General features: G+C 32.4%; 1 protein-coding gene across 1 annotated transcript in view; it reads left to right on the top strand.

The window, feature by feature from the left end:
* Positions 1-19,552, top strand: part of LOC142336546 (uncharacterized) — a gene marked incomplete at its 3' end in the record, with an annotated part of 51,358 nt that overhangs the window by 17,902 nt on the left and 13,904 nt on the right. The window contains exons 2-3 of the mRNA XM_075385453.1: positions 8,741-9,019; positions 14,714-14,881. Of these exons, the coding sequence (XP_075241568.1) occupies positions 8,741-9,019; positions 14,714-14,881 (447 nt within the window). The remainder of the gene's footprint in view (positions 1-8,740; positions 9,020-14,713; positions 14,882-19,552) is intronic.

The raw sequence follows: 19,552 nt of genomic DNA, 5'->3' as shown, positions 1-19,552 counted from the left end.
CTTTCTTTGTTTTTTAAAGTAGAAACATAATTAAAATTGAAAAATGTTTTTAACGTAAATGGTTAAAAAAAATTTGAACAATTCTGCGGAGGATAACTTGACGATTTCACCTTGCAATGGTGTAAAGAGAGACGAAATCTGATGTTTTATTGAATACTGAGGTAGGCTAAATTGTATACTGAACGAAGATCAATTTCTATATCAAAATATCTCCAACTCTTTTTACAGTTACAATGTTTAATCATTATCTCACCCCCGGTGAACGAAACGTACGTTCATTGTAATTTGAGATTAATTTTTTATACAGCAATTTTGGTCTGATAGCAGTGTTTAGCTCGTCTTTCTTTAGAATTCTTCTATTGACTAATTTCTAATATTTAATAAGATTGCATTTGAGCAATTGATGAAATAGCGCATATATTCAGCTATATTAGTGTAAAAACTAAAAAAGTTCTCGTTAGGCTCTCTCTTCCTGTAAACATTTCATTGATTTCAATTCAATTGAACCTAGGTTTTATTACTGAAAGCTTTTCAGGTTTTAATACAAAATGCAAAATTTTGTTATTTCTTTTGTTCTCAGAGTTTACGTAAAATTATTTTGCATTTCCTTTTTAAAACTTCTTTGGTCTTAATTTAGAGTTGTCAATCGGTATCATATGAAACTGAAGGCTTCAGGCAGGTCAGGAAATCAGGTTAAACGGCCCTAGAAGTTTTCGGTAATACAAGTTGTTTTTTTTATTGGCAGTGCACCATCGGTTTCTGTTTGTCAGAAAAAGGCATAAAATTTTAACCGCAATGATTTTTTTACAGAAATTTAATTAGATCATGGAATCATCAAACGAGAAAAATTTTGATATTGAAATTTATGATAGAGGATTACCTGTTAATCAAATTACTTCTTTCTCATGATGACTAAAACTTTTTTGGGTAATTTGAAAAGACGGTTTGCTTTAATAATTTTTTCATCCCAAGGGATTGGTCTTGTTAGAGCCATTGGTTGAAGGTGTTTAACAAAAATTATTTAGAAAATTCTAAATTGGCAACTAAAACAGTTAAAAGTATTTTGTCAAAATTCCGTTGTCTCTATAAAGTAACCAAGGGTCTCTATCCGTCACAATGTAACATGAGTTGTTCACTTGTGTTTCTCCCATAATTGGTTTCAAATCTTGGGTTTTTTCTACACTTCCCCATCTTCTACGGTGTAAAGATTTTGATTAAAACTTACAATCGAAAAATCGTGAAAAAAGACCCCAACCAAAGGATTGAGTTGTCTGAGTAATGTTGAGCTTCTGATCAGAAAAAGGAAGAATATTTTTTGGGCAGATATATTTATAACGAATTTTGCAGACGCTCTTATTCTGCAATTTTAAGGCTGTTTTCGTAAATTTTTGTTTTTGTTTACCTTAAAATATATGTGAGGGACTATCGAAGACTTCAAGGCGGGGTGGATTTTCAAGTCCCACTCTTAGTGTTTAAATTGGTATTGATTTATTTTGCACAAGCATTTAATATAGAATTTTTCCTAATGTCTTTAAAAAACCTTTGAAACGATTTTCCGCCTAGTATACCTTGCCTCATTCAGGGTTGCTGGAATATGTATTTTTGAGTTTTGGCATGCTTGTTGATTACTGAAGCGGCCTAATATTTGAATTTTTTAATCACGGATTTCAATGTTCATATTTGTTTCATGCCCTGGTTGTATTTGCAAACCGTATATTCAAGTTTTGTAGTTGCAGGGAAGGTGTTTTCATTAATTGAGTTGCCCATTTGTATGATTCATTCCCAATTTTATTGTTTTGAATGTTTTTGTTTTGAAACAAATCTGACCTGTCATACATTGCTTAGGAGTGACAGAAAAATCAAATTTACGGACAACGCAATTTTTATGTTTGGATTGTTAAAAGAATTTATTCACAAAGTTCTTCAAGGAATAGTTAAAATGTTTAAGCCACTCAGAAAGCTTAAGATTTCTAAAAACAGGCAACATTTTTTTGCCGTAAATCAACTCAATGAACTCGTTTCGCAGTTTACGGAGAATAGTTCTTGCCAACATTTGCCTCGAAAATTATTTTTTATCTCGGAAGATTGGTTTTGTTGCAGCCATTTGTCGAAGAAGTTCAACAAAAATTCTTTGGAAGTTGTAGAATTGGCAACAAAAAACGTCAAAAGCATTTTGTCAAAATCCAATTGTCGCAATAAAAAAAAATCAAGTGTCTCCAACCGTCATTGTTTAACATGAGCTATCGACTTGTGCGTCTTTTGTAATTGAATTTTAATCATTGGCCTTTTTTCTACACTTCTCCTTGCTCTCTGGGTCAATGATTTTGATTACAATTATCATGTAGGCAACTGCGAAAATGTAGAAAAACTTACTAATCGCCTTTAGTTAAATCACTTAGAGCTTTTGATCTCAAAATTTTAGAGCATATATCATTATAACAAATTATGCAGATGCTTTTGTTCCAAATTTATGCGTTACTGGCTGCATTTGAAAGTTTTTGTTTTCATGAACATAAATGTTAGGCCAATTGAAGACTTCTTAGAAGCGTGGATTTTGGAGTACCCCTCTTATTGTTTTAACTGGTATTCACTTATTTTCCGCAAACTTTTTATAAAAAAAATTGTGTCTTTTTTCTTTTAAAAACATTTTATTTTTTTATCGAGTTTCCGCCTTTTTTCATATGCCCCGTGTAGGGTTGCCGCAATATGAATTTTTGTATTTTGTTATTTTTATTGATTACTGAAGCAGCCCAATACTTGTATTTTTAATCACAGAATTCAACATTCATATTTGTTTCATGCCCTGATTGTATTTGGAAAGTTTATCATCAAATCATGCAGTTGCAAGGAAAGTGTTTTCAATAAATTAGATGCCCATTTGTATTACTAATTGAAATCTGTTTTAGTTTCCGTCAAAAACTATAACTTGAATTTGAACTAGCCATTTTGGTATAAAAGTTACAAATCTGACTGATTCCATTTCCAATTTTATTGATATGAATGTTTCTGTTTTATATTGAAACAAATCTGAGCACACTAATAAAACAATGCTTAAGAGCGACAGGAAAATTAGGTTTACGGACCATACGTTTCTGTTTTGTGTTTTGAAAGAGTTTATTCATAAAATTCGCCGAGAAATGGTTCTAATGTTTTAAACCACTCAAAAAGAGTATATAAAATTTCTAAAAACAGTTTTTTTCTGCCGTAACTCAAGTAAATGACCTCATTTCGCAATTTACAGACATCATTGCTCACTCTTTCCGTCTTTATGCCCACCAGCAATTTCAGATTAGGAACTCGATATTTTGAGATAAAATCGTATAACTACGAGCGAGCAATTAAAGGTGACTCACAATTTTAAGGATGAGCAAGCTATATTACGCAATTGGGTGTGGATGCGGATATTTTAGGGCACATCACTTGAGTTTGATTACTTTTGGGCCATAAAGGGGAAATAAACCCGAATTTAATTCATGTTATTTATCCCTCAATTTCAATAAAGACAAATGAACTGAAAAGTGCCGCGTAAGTTGTACATAAAGTGCACCAAAGAGTAAATTGTTACTGATGAAGAAAACTGAAAAGAAATTTTGCCTGCTAACTAATAAAATTCGCGTTCTGTTTCTATGCGACGTGCCTTTTTTACCTGAAAAATTTTGAGAAAAAGGAAGTAAGACGAATTTTTGTCGGAGTCACAATTATGCCGATTATAAAACTCTCAAATATTAACATTAAAATGGCATGAGTTTTGACTTTGCTGAGCATTAGCAATTGGAATGTATTTGGAAAAAAATTTTTCTTGGTCATAAAATTGATTATGAGGGACCAATTTCTAGTATTCTCCTTTGTTTGAGGTTTATGTTTAGGTTTGCATGTGCGAGCAACCTCTAATGCGTATTGCTTTTCTCATTGAAAACAGTTTTATGACATGAAAATGGCGAAGCAACAATAGTGTATTGTTAGGATAATGTCATGGAGGGTTTAGATCAACTACAACATGGCCGTTATCTATAGAGACTATTTCAAATCGTCTCTGTAATACTTGGTTTCGGATTAAAAATTGTTGCCAAGTTAACTCGTATAAAATTCGTTTGGTGCATGATTCAAGCGGATTCATTAGTTCTCGTGTAAAGAATTGAAATATGTACGCTAACAGAAATACAATTTGATGGAGAAAACTTTTATGCCATGTACGAGAGTTGATCTTTGTTTTTTAAACAAAAGCATTTGAAATTGAATATACTTCATTTCTATCTATGCTTTTAGATATGTGAGCGCAGCGGAGGGGGGAGGCTAATGGGGTGGCAACAGTGGGGGGGGGGGGGGGTCAATCTCTAAGAACTGCCCTTCGCGCCATAAGTTTAAGTCTCCAAAACAGTTTCTACAAATCGCATACTTGGAGACTACTGAGCTGAAGGACACTAAAAGCCCTTAACGCGCGCTCGACGCTACCTGTCTATCCCGTTTTTGAGGACGAAAAGTCAAATGCGTCAGACGAAAAATTGGTCAAGAGAAAAATTACGTACAAAAAAAGATCGACAGGACTAATATAATTACGACAAACTTCGTTTGAGAGCAATTAGTAAATAAACCTAACATTATCGGAAAAATTTTTAGGCCATAACTAATTGGAATTATATTGTGTTCACAAGATATTTGTAAGAAACAGATCTTATCACTAAATTGCAATAGAATCTGATCGTAAAATGTGCTTAAAATATTGTGATGATAGCTTGAGAAGAATTTTTATTTGCTCCAGGCATGCTTGACTAGAGAACGATGAACCCTTGAGGAACAAGAGAGAACAAGCAAATTTGTTTTATGAGATCTCCAATTAATGAGTTTAAGACCAGTTGGTGTAATTGTTAGGACATGATGTTTGCTTGTGAGGAATGCTGGATCAAATCCAGGACAGGTCCTTTTTCACAATAGTTGATCTTGCTTAGATCCCCTATTGCATAGCAACAATTGCATGATTAATTTGTTTTGGATTCAGTTGACATACTGAATTGAAAAAATCAATGTGTTCGAAAAAACCTGAGGAGATTCTGTTGAGTTGGACAAATTTCGATTAGTTAAGAGATTAGATAAGCTTTACTTATAGGATGTTTTCAGCATAGCTTTCTGTTCTGGGGTTTTTGTGTTCGATATTTAGTTTTTTTTCAGTATTTATGTCCATTGCTTGTGCTTAACGTTTTTGGAAAAAAACAGGTCGTCAACGGCAACGTTAAAGAAAGAAAGTTGACGTGTTTGCCTTTTAAAACACACGACAGCTTGACGGGTTAACTTAACGAGAAACTTTTTTCAATTTTAAAAAGTCGAAATTTTTGTCTTTAAATCGTTTCGCATTCGACAATCAGTATCAAAAAAGCTTTACTGATTAAAACTTATAGTAAAGTAGTTTGTATCAGTGCAATTATTTTTGCCCCATGTTAAATAAAACAGGCTGATATAACAAAGCACTTGGGTCATTATCAGCTTCTCTTTTGAGCAAATACTCGTTTCAAATGATTTGTTAATTGTTCCGACCCCACTTGTGGGAGGGAGGAACTATATACTCAAATGGGTTTTTTTTTGTTCCGTGAATTTTGGCCGATCGATATATTCATCGTAGAGAAGAGTGAGTGGTATCATTGAAAAGCTCGTCTCGCGTAGAATTCGGAATTAAAAAGATTTTTTTGAATTTCGTGTTTTTTGAGGAATTATCGAGGTTTAAAGTTTTGCGTGAACACGTGAAGTTTGGCATGATTTTGTTCACTTTCTGTTCAAATTAAGCTAGTTTCTATAAAAAAATATCAATTCAAAATTACATTTTCTGCTATAAATGGAACATTATTGTGATTCTAACAGACGAAAGGCCAAAAAAGGGGTAGTTTTCGTCTCATAGTGATGTTTACTATAGAAAATGCTCGATTTTCATTTGAGAGCTGGATTTTTAAAAAAAACTTTTCATGTTTTTTTTATTATTTTTTTTCAAGTCACTTGGAGACTAGTCACATTTATTATCCAGGTTGTGTTCCTGACAAACCTCATTTACCGTCAGTTAATGCCCAATAAACAAATAATTAGTTTCTAGGGAATCGGGCAATTTTTATGGCTCCGATTCTGAGTTTTATTAATTTTTTTATAATTTTGATTCTTTTTTTTGAGATTTTAATGAGACTTTGTAGCCCTATGACATAGATTCGTTGACTAGAATTGCAATACGCTTCCTAAAAAGCATTAAGCGAACCTATTTAGTAATTTGAGGGGACAGCTAATGGCTGTTAAGACTTGAAAAAAAATTTTCGAAAGAAAATTTTTTAACAAAATTTTTATTTTCTATTTGAAAGTTTACTAATTTTTCGGGGTCCTATGGCACAGACTCGATGACTAGAAAAACAAAAGGCTTCTTAAGGAACAGTAAACGAACTACGTAGTAACTTGAGAGGACAGCTAATGACTGTTAAGACTTTAAAAATAGTTTTTCGGAGGAAAACATTTTAATGAAATTTCGATTTACTTTTTGAATTTTTTTAATAAATTTTCGGAGTCCTTTCGCATTATTAGGGTTCAAAACAAGCCAAAATGTAACATATTAAAACCCTGAAAGATATAGATTATCGTTTTAACGGCCTCGACACTTTCTTGAAGAAAGTAATTGAATTTTGAAATTACTTTCTTGAAGAAAGTAATTGAATGGGTCCTATGGCACAGACTCGATGACTAGAAAAACAAAAGGCTTCTTAAGGAACAGTAAACGAACTACGTAGTAACTTGAGAGGACAGCTAATGACTGTTAAGACTTTAAAAATAGTTTTTCGGAGGAAAACATTTTAATGAAATTTCGATTTACTTTTTGATTTTTTTAATAAATTTTCGGAGTCCTTTCGCATTATTAGGGTTCAAAACAAGCCAAAATGTAACATATTAAAACCCTGAAAGATATAGATTATCGTTTTAACGGCCTCGACACTTTCTTGAAGAAAGTAATTGAATTTTTTAATTTTGTCTTTAACTGTCATTTTTACTTTGTCATTTCGGTCGTATGAAATTTCCTTTACAGTGATAGGTTTTTTTGGTTTTCATGGAAGAATAGTTGTGCCAATATTCTGATTGTATCAGATAGCTGATGGCTTTCCTGACTTTGAAAAGAATTGTTTTCCAAAACTAAAAAAAATTTAACTTCGCAATTTTCTTTTTATTTTTCTTTTTGTTACCTAATCTCGTTAGATAGTTACATTTCAAATATGACATTGTGGATGTCAGGGGAAGGTGTCAAATAGAATTAGTGTCCTCAAATTTTTTTTTAAAAATAATTCGTTATGACCTTACTGGGTTCGACACCGGTTTTTCACAAAAAAAATAAATTAATTTGATTTTTGTCATTTTTGACGTTCTTTTTGTAGACGTTAGACATATTCTGGATAACTGCAGGTCTCAAGAGGTTCCTATGGATGAATAAACGACCCTATTTGAACATATCATTATGTAATTAAAGTCTTTTTTGACTTCTGATGTAATTTTATTTCGAAAAAAATTAAAAGTATTACATACTTTTGCCCTTCTTTCTTTTTTGTCTACTTGTTACCTAGTCTCACTAATGAATGACCACATACTACATTTTTGGTATTTGAGTAAAGCGCAATCAAATATATTTTGAGGGCCAAAATATGGCTTGAAGGTTTTGACAGCGTTTTCTGGCAAGTTTCAATTAATTTTTTGTTTGTTGTTTTTTTGTTCTTTTTAGCCGCTTAAAAAATGAATAAGGTCAGGTCCCGATGCCCTTCTATAGAAGCATTGGTTATCGCACGCCTTTAGGATATTTTACTTGATTTTTAACGGTTTTCATTATTTTAAAGTTAATAATTTAAAAAAAGAAAGCGAATTTTTTAACTTTACTGTTTTTGTTCTTTTTTGTCTAATTGTTACCAAACCTTTTTATGGACTGGTCCCATATCTTTTCTGGTGATTTTTAAGTTATTTTGTTGAGTCTTAAATTTATCTGACGGTGTGTTGAATTTGTTATTAAGCTTGGTTTTTTAAAACGGACGTAAAATATTTGATGTAATTAATGTTTGTTGTTGCTGTTGTTGTTTGATTTTGCTCTTCGTCTTGACTCGCTTTCTTAATATTGGCATATCACAGCAATCTAATGCATCAATTTTTACCCCACTGATTTGTTTGCTTTGGAGGCTATCTTATCGTTCATACATAATTTTTTTGAAAAATACTTGGTTTTTTTTTAGTTTTTTGGGATTCCAAAAGATAATTTTTGGGTTTTTCTATCTGTTCCTCATTTGGTAGACAATTATGCCAAAATTGTGGATGGGCGGGGTCGGAACCTTATGTGCCATCGCACATTACCGAGCCGCCTTGTTTTAATAGAAATTCTTTGTTTTGTCTGATAATGGCATTTTTTATAAGTGCCGGCTTCATTTCAACAGCGATTTACCTCATCTCAAAGTTGTCTGCTTCGTCTATAAAGTCCTATATGGTAAAAAATACTTCTCTAACGATAACTTAATGCACATCTTGAATTATAATTTACGGAGTAGTCGTATTCGGACGCTTATCTTGTATAACCTTGCACAATTATTGCTAATAACGCTTATCTTGTTCAATCTTGCAAGATTCTTGTATATGACGCTTATCGTACAAGATGCAAGATCCATATGCTTAACTTGCAGGAGACTTACAAGATCTTTCAAGATAGCCGTTGGAGCCTAATTCTAGGCAATCAGGTCAAAATTTGTTCCAGGGTATGACGCCAGCCTGCCTTACATCAGAGATGGCAAAGTCCAGAAACAGGCCGTATCTCACATCTTCCAAGTTGACAATGATGTCGACCACCAGAAATTCCTGCTCGAATCAGAAAAGGGAGTGATCGTGTACAACATCAGTGTTCAGATATTCCCAAAGAGGGATGGGGTGGTTGGGGGTCAGATTTACTTCGAGGGAATCACCCCAGACACCATCTCAAATGACTGGACTGAGATTGCAATTAAGGACCATCTGGACAAAGACAATAAATCACAGAGTATGTTACAAGTTTGGTCCTCTAAAATAAGGGAGACGAAACTGGAAACTTTTTGATACGTTTATGGGAAGATGCATATACGTACAATTTTGGGTTTGTACAACAAGATATGTCATTTTCCTTCGCAAGTTTGAACCATTATATAATCAATGTCTTCAGCTCATACCCCCCCCACGCCTCAAATCCCATCTAAGCATCGTTTTTAACCTTACCATAAAAAAATTTGGTATAAATCTGGCATTTTTGGTAAATCTGTTTTCTATTAAAAGAACAGTTCTTAAGATGTACTCCAGAAGAGAGGTGCGAAACCCCCGAAGTTGATAAGAATGTTCCTTCTGTACGTCCAATTTTTGTTTACTGGTAGATTTCATGTAAATATCTTAGTTTGACCTTATTTGTGGCTGAATTAAAAACACGACAACTCAGAGACAAATTGTGATTAATCAAACTAAACGAGCTGTCATTCTGGTTTTAAAACTAGTTTAGCTAAACAAGAGGTCAATTTAACTAAATCAGAAAATAACAACTTCAGCTCTGTTATTCTGTTCGCCCCATTCAAGACTTGCTTTTCTATTGACTTAATACTCGGTTACATCCCACACGGTTTTGCAATGTACCCTAAACCTGATATTTTGGGACAAAATGGGTACCGTCTTCTGCTCTAATGGGTCACAGAGCTTGTGCCAGTCCAGGTGCATATATGACAACCCTAATTTATACAGAATTTTGTATCACTCCGTCCTAGTTTTAACCCGTTAGCGCCAACCTTGTCGACTATAATAGAAGCCGATATCATATTTAATATAGTAGACAATTGTGGTGATCCTATCTAAATCTGTATCAAAACTAGATCGTATTTGAGAGAGATTCAAGTTTAGGTGCACGCCGTCCTAGATGTTTAAAATATTTTTTAGAAGAAATAGAACTTCTGCAAATCGTTCTGAGAACAAAAATATATCGTAAATATTTTTGTGACACGGACTGTAACGGGATATGCTATAAGACAAAGCAAAAATGGATGCACCGTGTGATTCAGAACAAAGAATTATTATAAGCTTTCCAAAATTGCAATTACCACAATAAAATAAACAACTTTTTATTGTTAATTGAACTATTTAGAGTACTATGCATCCAATGTTGTCGTGGCTGTTGTTGTCCTATGCAAATTCAAGTGGTAAAGTGATCAATTTGTTGATAAGGGATGAAGTATAATCTCCCGAACCAAATATGAGAAAAAGTAATAAAATAGTTTTCAAATATGGAGAAGTAAAAAAACGTAATTAAAGTAAAAAAAAATAGGAAAAATGAGGACCTGCTGTTTCAGCCAGTTATGATCTTACTCTAACATTTATTTTGGCCGATTATACATCATCCCTTATCAACAAATTGATCACTTTGTCACTTGAAATAACCAAAAAGATTTTTTCAACAAACATAATTGAAAAACATACAAAAATTTATATTCTCGCTTTTCATTAGAAATCAGAAGAAATCATAGAAATGCGGAATCATAACTCGCTTCAAAGCATTACGAAATGGAGCAACAACTCTTAATAGAAGGAAAAATAAATTTCCGACAGTAAAATTTGAGTTCTTTTTATATCACCTGCTTAGATCAGCTTTTGTAGTAAATTAATGATTATTTGCTGAGAGGGTCAAAAGAGTGGCATTATAAGTCAGATTTTTGCTACAATATGATGAAATGAAACAAATCACTTTCTATTAAACTAATCAATTTTTGCACCGTGGAAGATTGAAACAATCTAGCTGAGCACTCTTCAGAAAACTCATCTTTTCGACCATTATTTTGCGCCAAATTTTTTGAAAAAGATTTTAAAATAGTCAACGAAAAAAATAAGTCAAAATTGGAAAAGAAATCGTCCTCATATTTCTATCTAATTGCATGGCACTAATTTATTTGCACCCAATTTTTTGTGAAAGAATTTAAATTAATAAACGAAAATAAATTCATGTGTGATATCTGGACTCAGACAAATTTTTTGCCTCCTGTTCGTTTGTTAGCTCTTAAACAATTTAATAGAAACAGATATTTCTGGTTTATTTCTTGTCTTCTTTTCTCCTAACATTGGTGAACTGTTGAAATTATCGTGATTTTCGTTTTTTTACAATTAGGCAGACTTTACAACGAAAATCTTTTCGTTTTTTGTTACCTCTTCTCTTTATTGTTTTTATCTATTGTCTTGACTTTTGTTGCACTGCACTGAAAAGCAGACTGCACTGAACATTGTTGCACAACTTAACAATTTTTGAGTTTGAGAGCTTGAAATTTTTACCAAGTACTCTTTTTTGAATTAATAGGTTTTTCAAAACGATATAGAAAGAAACAGTTGCATTGATATTATACTTTAATATGAATTTAAAGTAAACAAAAAAATCAAGAAAAATGACGACCTGATGTTTCAGCCAGTTATGATCCTACTCTAACATTTTTTAATTGCCGATTTTACATCATCCTTTATCAACAAATTGATCACTTTGTCACTTGAAATAACCGAAAAGATTTTTCCAACAGACATAATTGAGATACATACAAAAATTTATATTCTCGCTTTTCATTAGAAATCAGAAGAAACAGAATTGCGGAATCGTAACTCGCTTCAACCTTTTTTTACTGATCCGTGAACAAGTGAGATTAACTTTATTTTTTTAAATCGCGTTGGTACTTTTTTGTTAGTCGATATAGATGCAAACTCACTAGTCTTTTTAAAGCTCTTAGGCTCACAGCTTTTAAAATTGACGACTGTTTTTTGTAATTTTTTGCTAGATTATTTTTTGTGCTGTTTTGTGACGAAGTACTAAAAAGAAGGCTGTCCCAACACACGTCTCTCAATCAAAAATTTATATCCTCATATATAAAAAGCACAAAGAGAAACAAAAGGAAATTGTGAATGGTAAAAGTGGGAGGTAGTTTTCAAGAGACAACAATGCAATCGCAGCAGATGTCTGAGTGCTCGGTGGAGCATAAATTATACAGACAAGTTTACTTGAAACACACGCGAATTATTAATGGCAGTGGTGCTCTTTTTACGACTTGGGCGGCTTAAATCTCATCCATAAAAGATCAAAGTCACGGCTGTTCCAACCATTCTACGTTCCTCTAACTGTTCCATATGGCCATCGCCCAATTAACCGACTGGGGGTTTAGCCGAAACCAAAAAATGCGAATTTAAACCGACAACCCGGCCGCACTCCTATTGTAATGGTTCGACGAACATGTGATTTTTGAACATGTGATTTATCGACCAATCAGATTTAATCTTGGCTAGATTTTTTTTGCTTGTCGGCTGAATGCCTTATCGGCCAATATTCCTAGCACCGTTGCTTATGTTTGTGTGTATTTGTATAGTGATGGTTTTCAATGCGATGAGTGCGATCACTTTTCAGTTTTAGGGGGAGGTGCTTCCTTTATTAATTCCTCCTCTACACAATTCAAATTTAATTTCATATTTGCTCACTTTTAGTGGATTTGCATAAATTTTGATGCCTCTTCACAATTTTGAATGAGGAAATAAACGCGCTTGGAAAAAATGAACTTTCATTTTGAGTAGATTTGGTAAACAAAAAAATGTTGACTCTCCGGTTTTCGTCCCGAAAACTAGGTTTCAATTGTCTTCTGTCATATTTTTTACTAGAAATTTGTACAGAAAAATGTCTGCAATTTTGCAGTTTATTCAAGTCAAAGCATAGGATATTTATTTAATTATAATTCAGTTAAATGTTTTCAGCGGACTTTTCATTTTTGTGGCTCTGTGCGTTGCCGCTGAAGAAGATGTTGTTGGTTTTTAAATATTGGTAAATGACATTTTGCCCATTTCCAAATTATTGTTTCAACCAATAGCGAAAACTATATGTTAAAAATATGAATTAAATGCATGTAGAATAAAGCAGCTAGAACAATAAGTAAAGATTTTTTTAAAGGGAGAAAAAAAAGTTTGTGCATTGAATATTAAATAATAAGTTAGTTCTTTTGGAAAAAAAATTGAGATTGGGATTCATATGCTGCGATCGTGCCCGGGTCGAAATTTTTGGGTGACTTTTTATACGAAATGTGGTGAATCCGTTGAAAAGAGTTAATCTACCGCATTTCATTGTATTTCTTACAACTTCACCGCGAAATTTCACCGCGTTTCTTACAAAAACTCGCCGCATTCGTTTCACAAATTTGTATCAAAATAAACAATTCATCGCGATTCACCGCATTCACCGCAAAAAGATGTAAGAAAAACGCATTGAAAATTTTTTTACCGCATTTCACCGCATTCCTTACAAAAATTCACCGCCAGACCTCGACCCGGGTGGTATCTGCTTATAACTATTGTGTAATATAGACAACGGCCCGGATGGAAAACGATCTCTTATCTCCCCGGTTGAGACCGAATGGTTAACTTGTAAGGAATTGCAAGATTTTTGCTAAAGATGATTAACTTGTAAGAATCTGCAAATTTGTTGCAAAAGAAGGTTAACTTGTGAGAACTTGCAAGTCGAGTGGTTAACATGTAAGAACTTGCAAGTCGAATGTTAAACTTGTAAGTGGAATGACTAACTTGTAAGTTCCTTGCAAGTTCATTCCGGCTGAGCTCAACTCATATTGGTTAATTTAATTTAATACTCAGTAATTTACCGTGGGAAGCGCGTGAAAGTTAGTTGATCAATTTGAATATTATATTACAATGCAACCTAAGTTGATAAAAATGTTTACTTCTCAATTTTATTGATTCAAGGGGTCCTTTTGCAGTTCAATTAATGAACAGTAGATCTCATTTGGCTTCTTCCCAATTGCTTTTAAAAGTTCCTTAAAATTTATGCCCTTTTTGTCTTTGATAGAAGTTTCAAATTCATATAACGGCATTTTCTCAAAATAATTTCGTGACCCTTCATTTTTACAAGCTTTTATTTTATGATTTTGATTAACAGTTTTCACTTTTCCAGATTCTGTACTTTTGAAGCATATGTTTGCAATCATATCTCGCAACCTTGCATTGTTTTTTGGTACAATATAGGCAAAAAAGTTATCTGATGGCAACCTATATTCAAAGAATTTATGTAAAATATTATGTAAGTCAAATGTTTAACTTGTAGGAACCCTGCGCGTTGAATGGTTAGCTTTCAAGGGACTTTTAAGTCGAATGGTTAACTTGTAAGAGCCGTGTAAGTTGAATGATTAACTTGTCTTGTAAAAACTTGAAAGTAGAATGGTTAACTTATAAGATTTTGCAAGTTTTTGGAAGAAAAACTTGCAAGACGTTGGATCACCCTGTAAGTATCTGCCAGAAACTTGCAAGTTCTTACAAGTTAATCTCAACCCCGGTTTCTATGAGCAAACTGAAATGAACATCTGAGTCATCTCATTTGTCCTTTCCGTCTGTTAACTTAAACTTCAGTTAATGATTTACTTAACATGTTTATGATGATAAATATCTTCTTCTTTTCTTGCACGAATACTGCAAAAAATTCCTGCATCATGATATCACAAGAATACCTGCTCCATGATATCACAAGCTCCTTTGTCACTTTCAGTTTTCAGGGACATAATTTGGAAATGACCACTTTAGTTGACAAGTTGTTTAATGTTCAACTCGAGCCAGATTTTGCCCTACTGAGCTTTAAGTTCTTTCCCTGTCATCTTTAACGCAATTTCTACGTTAGTGAGTTGCAATTGTTTAATTTTTTCAGTCATTGACGTGGTGGCAAAGTGCGACCCGAAGAAGCAACCCGACCAGAATCGGACGATGAGAATCAGAATCACCTTCAATTTCAAGGTCGTTCTGACAGGAGGACCCACCAAGAGCCAGCCTATGGTACAGGTTGTGGTGAACAGAGACAAGAAATGCTACTTGGAAAGTGCGTGAGCCAATCAGATTCCTCAAATTACAGATATAATAATTAACTCTTTCTAAACTAAAACGCGGAAGACATTAGCGTTAAACGGCTCTTTAAAACAGTTGCCATCAATCCGCCTGTTTTCACGTTTAGTCTAGGCTAATTTTTTAATGTATTTTCCTAACCTTAAAAATATTAATTTTGCTAAACTTTATTATTCTCCAAGAGATGTTTCTTCGCTGCCCATTACAGAATCAGCTACCCATTATTTAATGAATCCACTTTTTGAATTACAACAATGTCCATATCAAAAATGGAAAAGGACGAAAAATGGACTTGATGAATTTTTGTAATGCAGGCTGAGTAAAACAGATAGTCACTGCTGCGTGATAAGAAATTTAATTTTTGTAACCGATTTGACAATTAAGAGGTTACTTAAAACGACACGATTTAGAAACAAAATGGGGTCAAAAAGATTGAATTATTATCGTTTTGAAATCGAAATTTCTGAATTTAATGCTTTTAATATTTATTTCTTTTATCTAATTAACACTTTTAAGCAAGTCTACGGCGAAATAGCCAATTTTTGCTGTATTTCTTGTTTTTTTTCCTCAAAAATGTATCAATCAAACAAAATTAAAGACTTGAAGTTTTTAAAATTATTTGTTCCTACCCACTTCAGTGGCAGAGGAACTATATACTCAAATGGTTTTTTCCGTTCAGTCAATTTTTGGTCGATCGATGTGTTCATTGGACAGGGATGTGTGTGGTACCATTAGAAAGCCCGTCCTTTGTAGAATAAATAACTAAAACTGTTTTTTAGTTTGTTTCTTTTCGACGAATTTATCGATATTTGAAGTTTTGTGGATATTTGACACATTTTCGTTGCTATTGATCACATTTTCCAGAATTTTTAGGAATTTTTTTCGCCAAATTTGCTAAAAAATGTTAAAATTGGTAACGATAGTGTCATTTCTAACTCTAAGACAGAAAAGTGTGGTTGAAAAGTTTGATTCAAATTTTTAGGATTGCTTCCTTTGAGAGTGTCCCTGAATTAAAACTTTATCAGTTTTTGCTAATTTAACACGATAATAAAGCAAAATGCATCATTTATTTTTGACATCTTGTTTTTCCCCAGTCAAATTATCCATAGCCATAAAAATCAGAACCAAGAGTTTTTCCGTATATACGAACGTTAATAACCATTCTAGTTTTGGTGTAATCGGTGTTTTTGAGAGACCAAAAAGTTCGGATTGTAATCGGTCAATTTTTTAAAGATATTTTTGCATTTTTTTGTGAATTTCGTGAATTAGAAAAAAAACAGTCCATATCAAGGCTAATAATTACATTACCGACTGGCTTCCTAAGTAATTTTAAGCAAACTTATGTTGTTCACATTGTTTTTCTGTTGGATTAAAGATTAAAATTACGTTTTAAGTAATGGTTTCTATTTTTTGGCACAACGAGTTTTCACAGAAAAAAAAGGATTTTTGGATACTTACTCATCATTGAAGTTTGTTTAATTGTCTTATCACTTTTTTGGCGGGTCAGATATCACATTTTTGGCATTTAAATAACTCAGAATTTTTCAGGGAATAGATTTTGGTTTTAACTGCTCCGACAACGTCTTCTAGCAGAATTTATTGGAATTTTATATTTTGTCTTTGTTCGCTCTTTTTGTAGTCTTAAGTTAAACTGTGGATAATAGCAAAATTAGGTTACGTGCCCTGGAGGAACAAAGTAATTTTTCTACGGATCTGAATTAAAAGGTTAAGTTTTTTCTACTCTGATTTCAAAAAATTTGAAAAAAAAATTATAAATTTAATTTTTAAATTTTCACTTTGCTGTTGTTTTCTGTCTAATAGTCACCTATTCCCTTAACTACCTATTTATTTAACATTATTGTTGTTCAAAAAGGTTACAATTGAACGAATCTAATATTTTAGTGCATTGCCTATTGCTTTAACGGCTGTGAAACTGGCTTTTGGAAAAAATTGGTTTTTCTTTGTGGTCTTGTCTCTGTTTGTCGTTTCTTTTCTAGACAAATGGCTGAATGAAGACAGATCTAATTTGTTTTTTTTTTCAGAAATGAAAGTACCTATTTATGTATTTCAGTGAGCTCAGTTTTTATGTCTAGAAATTAAATGTTTTCGAAAAAAAATGTACGATTTTTTTTCCTTTTTTGTTCCTGTTTTTAATACTTATTGCCAATTCTCATTATTCAGACGGTAAATATCTCCTTGTTGTTATTCAAAAAAGAAACAGTTGATAATTTCCTACCTTTTAAGGAATTGATTGTGGTTCTAACGATTTCGTTACCGTTTTCATGCTAAATTGAACGGAATTTTTGTTTCTCGCATCAGCTTGTGGTTTGTTTTTGTAGACGTACGACATATTCTGGATAAGGACAATCTCAATGACTTAATAATGGGTAAGGATGAATATAACTTTATTTAAAGATTTTATTTGATGTCTAATGGTTTTCTTTATTTGTAAAATTTATTTTCAAGAAAAAATAAAAATATTTTTTTTTAAATTTGTTGTTTTTGTTTACTGCTGTTTTAACTTTGGAACTATGTAATTTTTTTAAATAGACATTGATTTTTGGATGTAAATGTATGTTGTTGTTATTTGATTTTTGTTTGTTTTGTCTATTAGTCCTAACAATAGCAGGTATTATGTGACTACTAATATGGCGTTAGTTACTTTACTAAGTGATTTGAGTTGGAGGCAGAGATTTTTTCTATTTTCTATCTCTTCCTCATTTGTTTGACAAATAAGCCAAACTTGTGGATAAGCGGGGTCGGAACAATATATACGAACGCACATTATCGAGTCTCTTTGTTTAACTTTTGTACTAATTTCTCTGATATTTGCTTTATGTTTCTCCATTCTGCTTGAAAATATGGAAGTTTTTGATTTCCTTTTTGAGGTGCAAGAATTGATTTTTAAAAAATTAGAGACTTACATCACTGGCTGTATTCAAATGCTTCATTTATTGGTTTTGTACGCAAGTATCGCTTAATAAATTATATAATTAACAAGAAAATATGTAAAAAAAGGACTTTGAAAAGCATGATTGTCCGTCTTTTATATTTGTTATACTAAAACTATACATTTTTTTGTTTAAAAAAATCATTCTTTTTCTTAGCTGACATAGCATTCAGTTTGAAGAAAAATGCGATAAGAAACTAAAAATTTGATGTAAATTAGAGACGGATATGTTTGCATAAAATCGTCTTTTGATAAGCTAAAAACAACTCTTGATCAAAGAGTTCAAATTAAAATTTAAAACCAGGTTAGTTTCCCCTCTTAAGAATTTTATGGCCTTTTCTATTTGTTGAACTAACGCTGAAATCTGTGTCCGCAGCCAATAGTATATGTTGGCTGGGACGACTGTTTAATTTTTCATTTTTAAACGGGCTTTACCTGGTAAAAAGCAACTCGTCGATAGCTTGTCTATTGATCAATAACTCAAGAGCAAGCAATAAGATCTTCAATTTTTCTACAAATGAGATTGTTATGAGTACTAGTTTATCACCGGCATGTTAGAAATAACTAATAAAACTGAGAATGAAAAAAAAATCAAATTACGAAAAGAATGGCGGGACAGTTTTTTGGAACCGTATCAGAAGTTAAAGTTATAACGGTTTTTACATGCTATTTACGTTTGCCTCTTCTGCCAATTTGATGAAGCAAATCACATCCAAAACTTTGCAAGGAAGAAAGTTCTGAAATAAAAAATTATGTCTGTTGGAGTTAATTGTCTTCAACGCTCTAACTCATCATTTACCCAACTCATAAGATTCTCTTATTGAGTCAGTTTCTATAAAATATTATTATCTCTGAAAAATTTAAGACACCTTTTTTCAAGACACCTGTTAAGCATGGAATGACATTTTAAATATTGGCCCTACTCGTTATCATCAACGAGAAGCAAACCCAGTTTTGTAAAACATAGAGTAATACTAGATTACACATTGAATGCCGGCCATGACTTTTGGTATAAGCTTGCCGATGTAAGTCAATAAATTTCTAAAAAGTCCGATCAGCAAATGTATCAACTGAAGTAATTTCCTGAAAATTCCTTAAAGGTATTTGAAGAAACTTTTTCAATAATTTTCAAAAAAATACTTCCAGGTCAGTTTGAAAACAATTAATCGACTCAAATTAAAATCTGTGGAGCTTAAACGACTCTCGTATTTTTAGTGTTAAATTTAAATCAGCTGAAGTCTCAAATGAACGAGAAATGAAGTCTTTACTTTACTTTTTGTAAAAAAATTATCGTGATCAGAGCAGATAGATAAAGAACTGAGATTTTAATGCCCTTCATTACGATTAAAGATACCATTAAAATTACGCAAATCTAATTTTTCACTTTTCAAGTCTAAAAAACGCCATTTAACTTTTTTCTTACTGACGGCCTCAACAAAGAGAAACGCAATCTCCTACATCATATATTATATATATATATATATATATATATATATATATATATATATATATATATAGAAATGTGTATTTTCTACAAAATTCTTGAGGTTTCCTTCGATGTTAACAAAGCCATTTATCGAAATCAACTCGCTCATCATTATGAATTGAGAGCAACAATTTTTGATTCTTGAGATACTGATGATAGACTTTTAACTACTAAGTTAATGAAATCAGAATGTTTTGAAGTCTTAAGTTGTT

The sequence above is a fragment of the Convolutriloba macropyga genome, chromosome 3 (genome assembly GCF_964194025.1).
Source record: "Convolutriloba macropyga chromosome 3, txConMacr16.3, whole genome shotgun sequence".
Taxonomy (NCBI): Eukaryota; Metazoa; Xenacoelomorpha; order Acoela; family Convolutidae; genus Convolutriloba; species Convolutriloba macropyga.
This window is presented reverse-complemented; position numbering and strand designations above follow the sequence as displayed.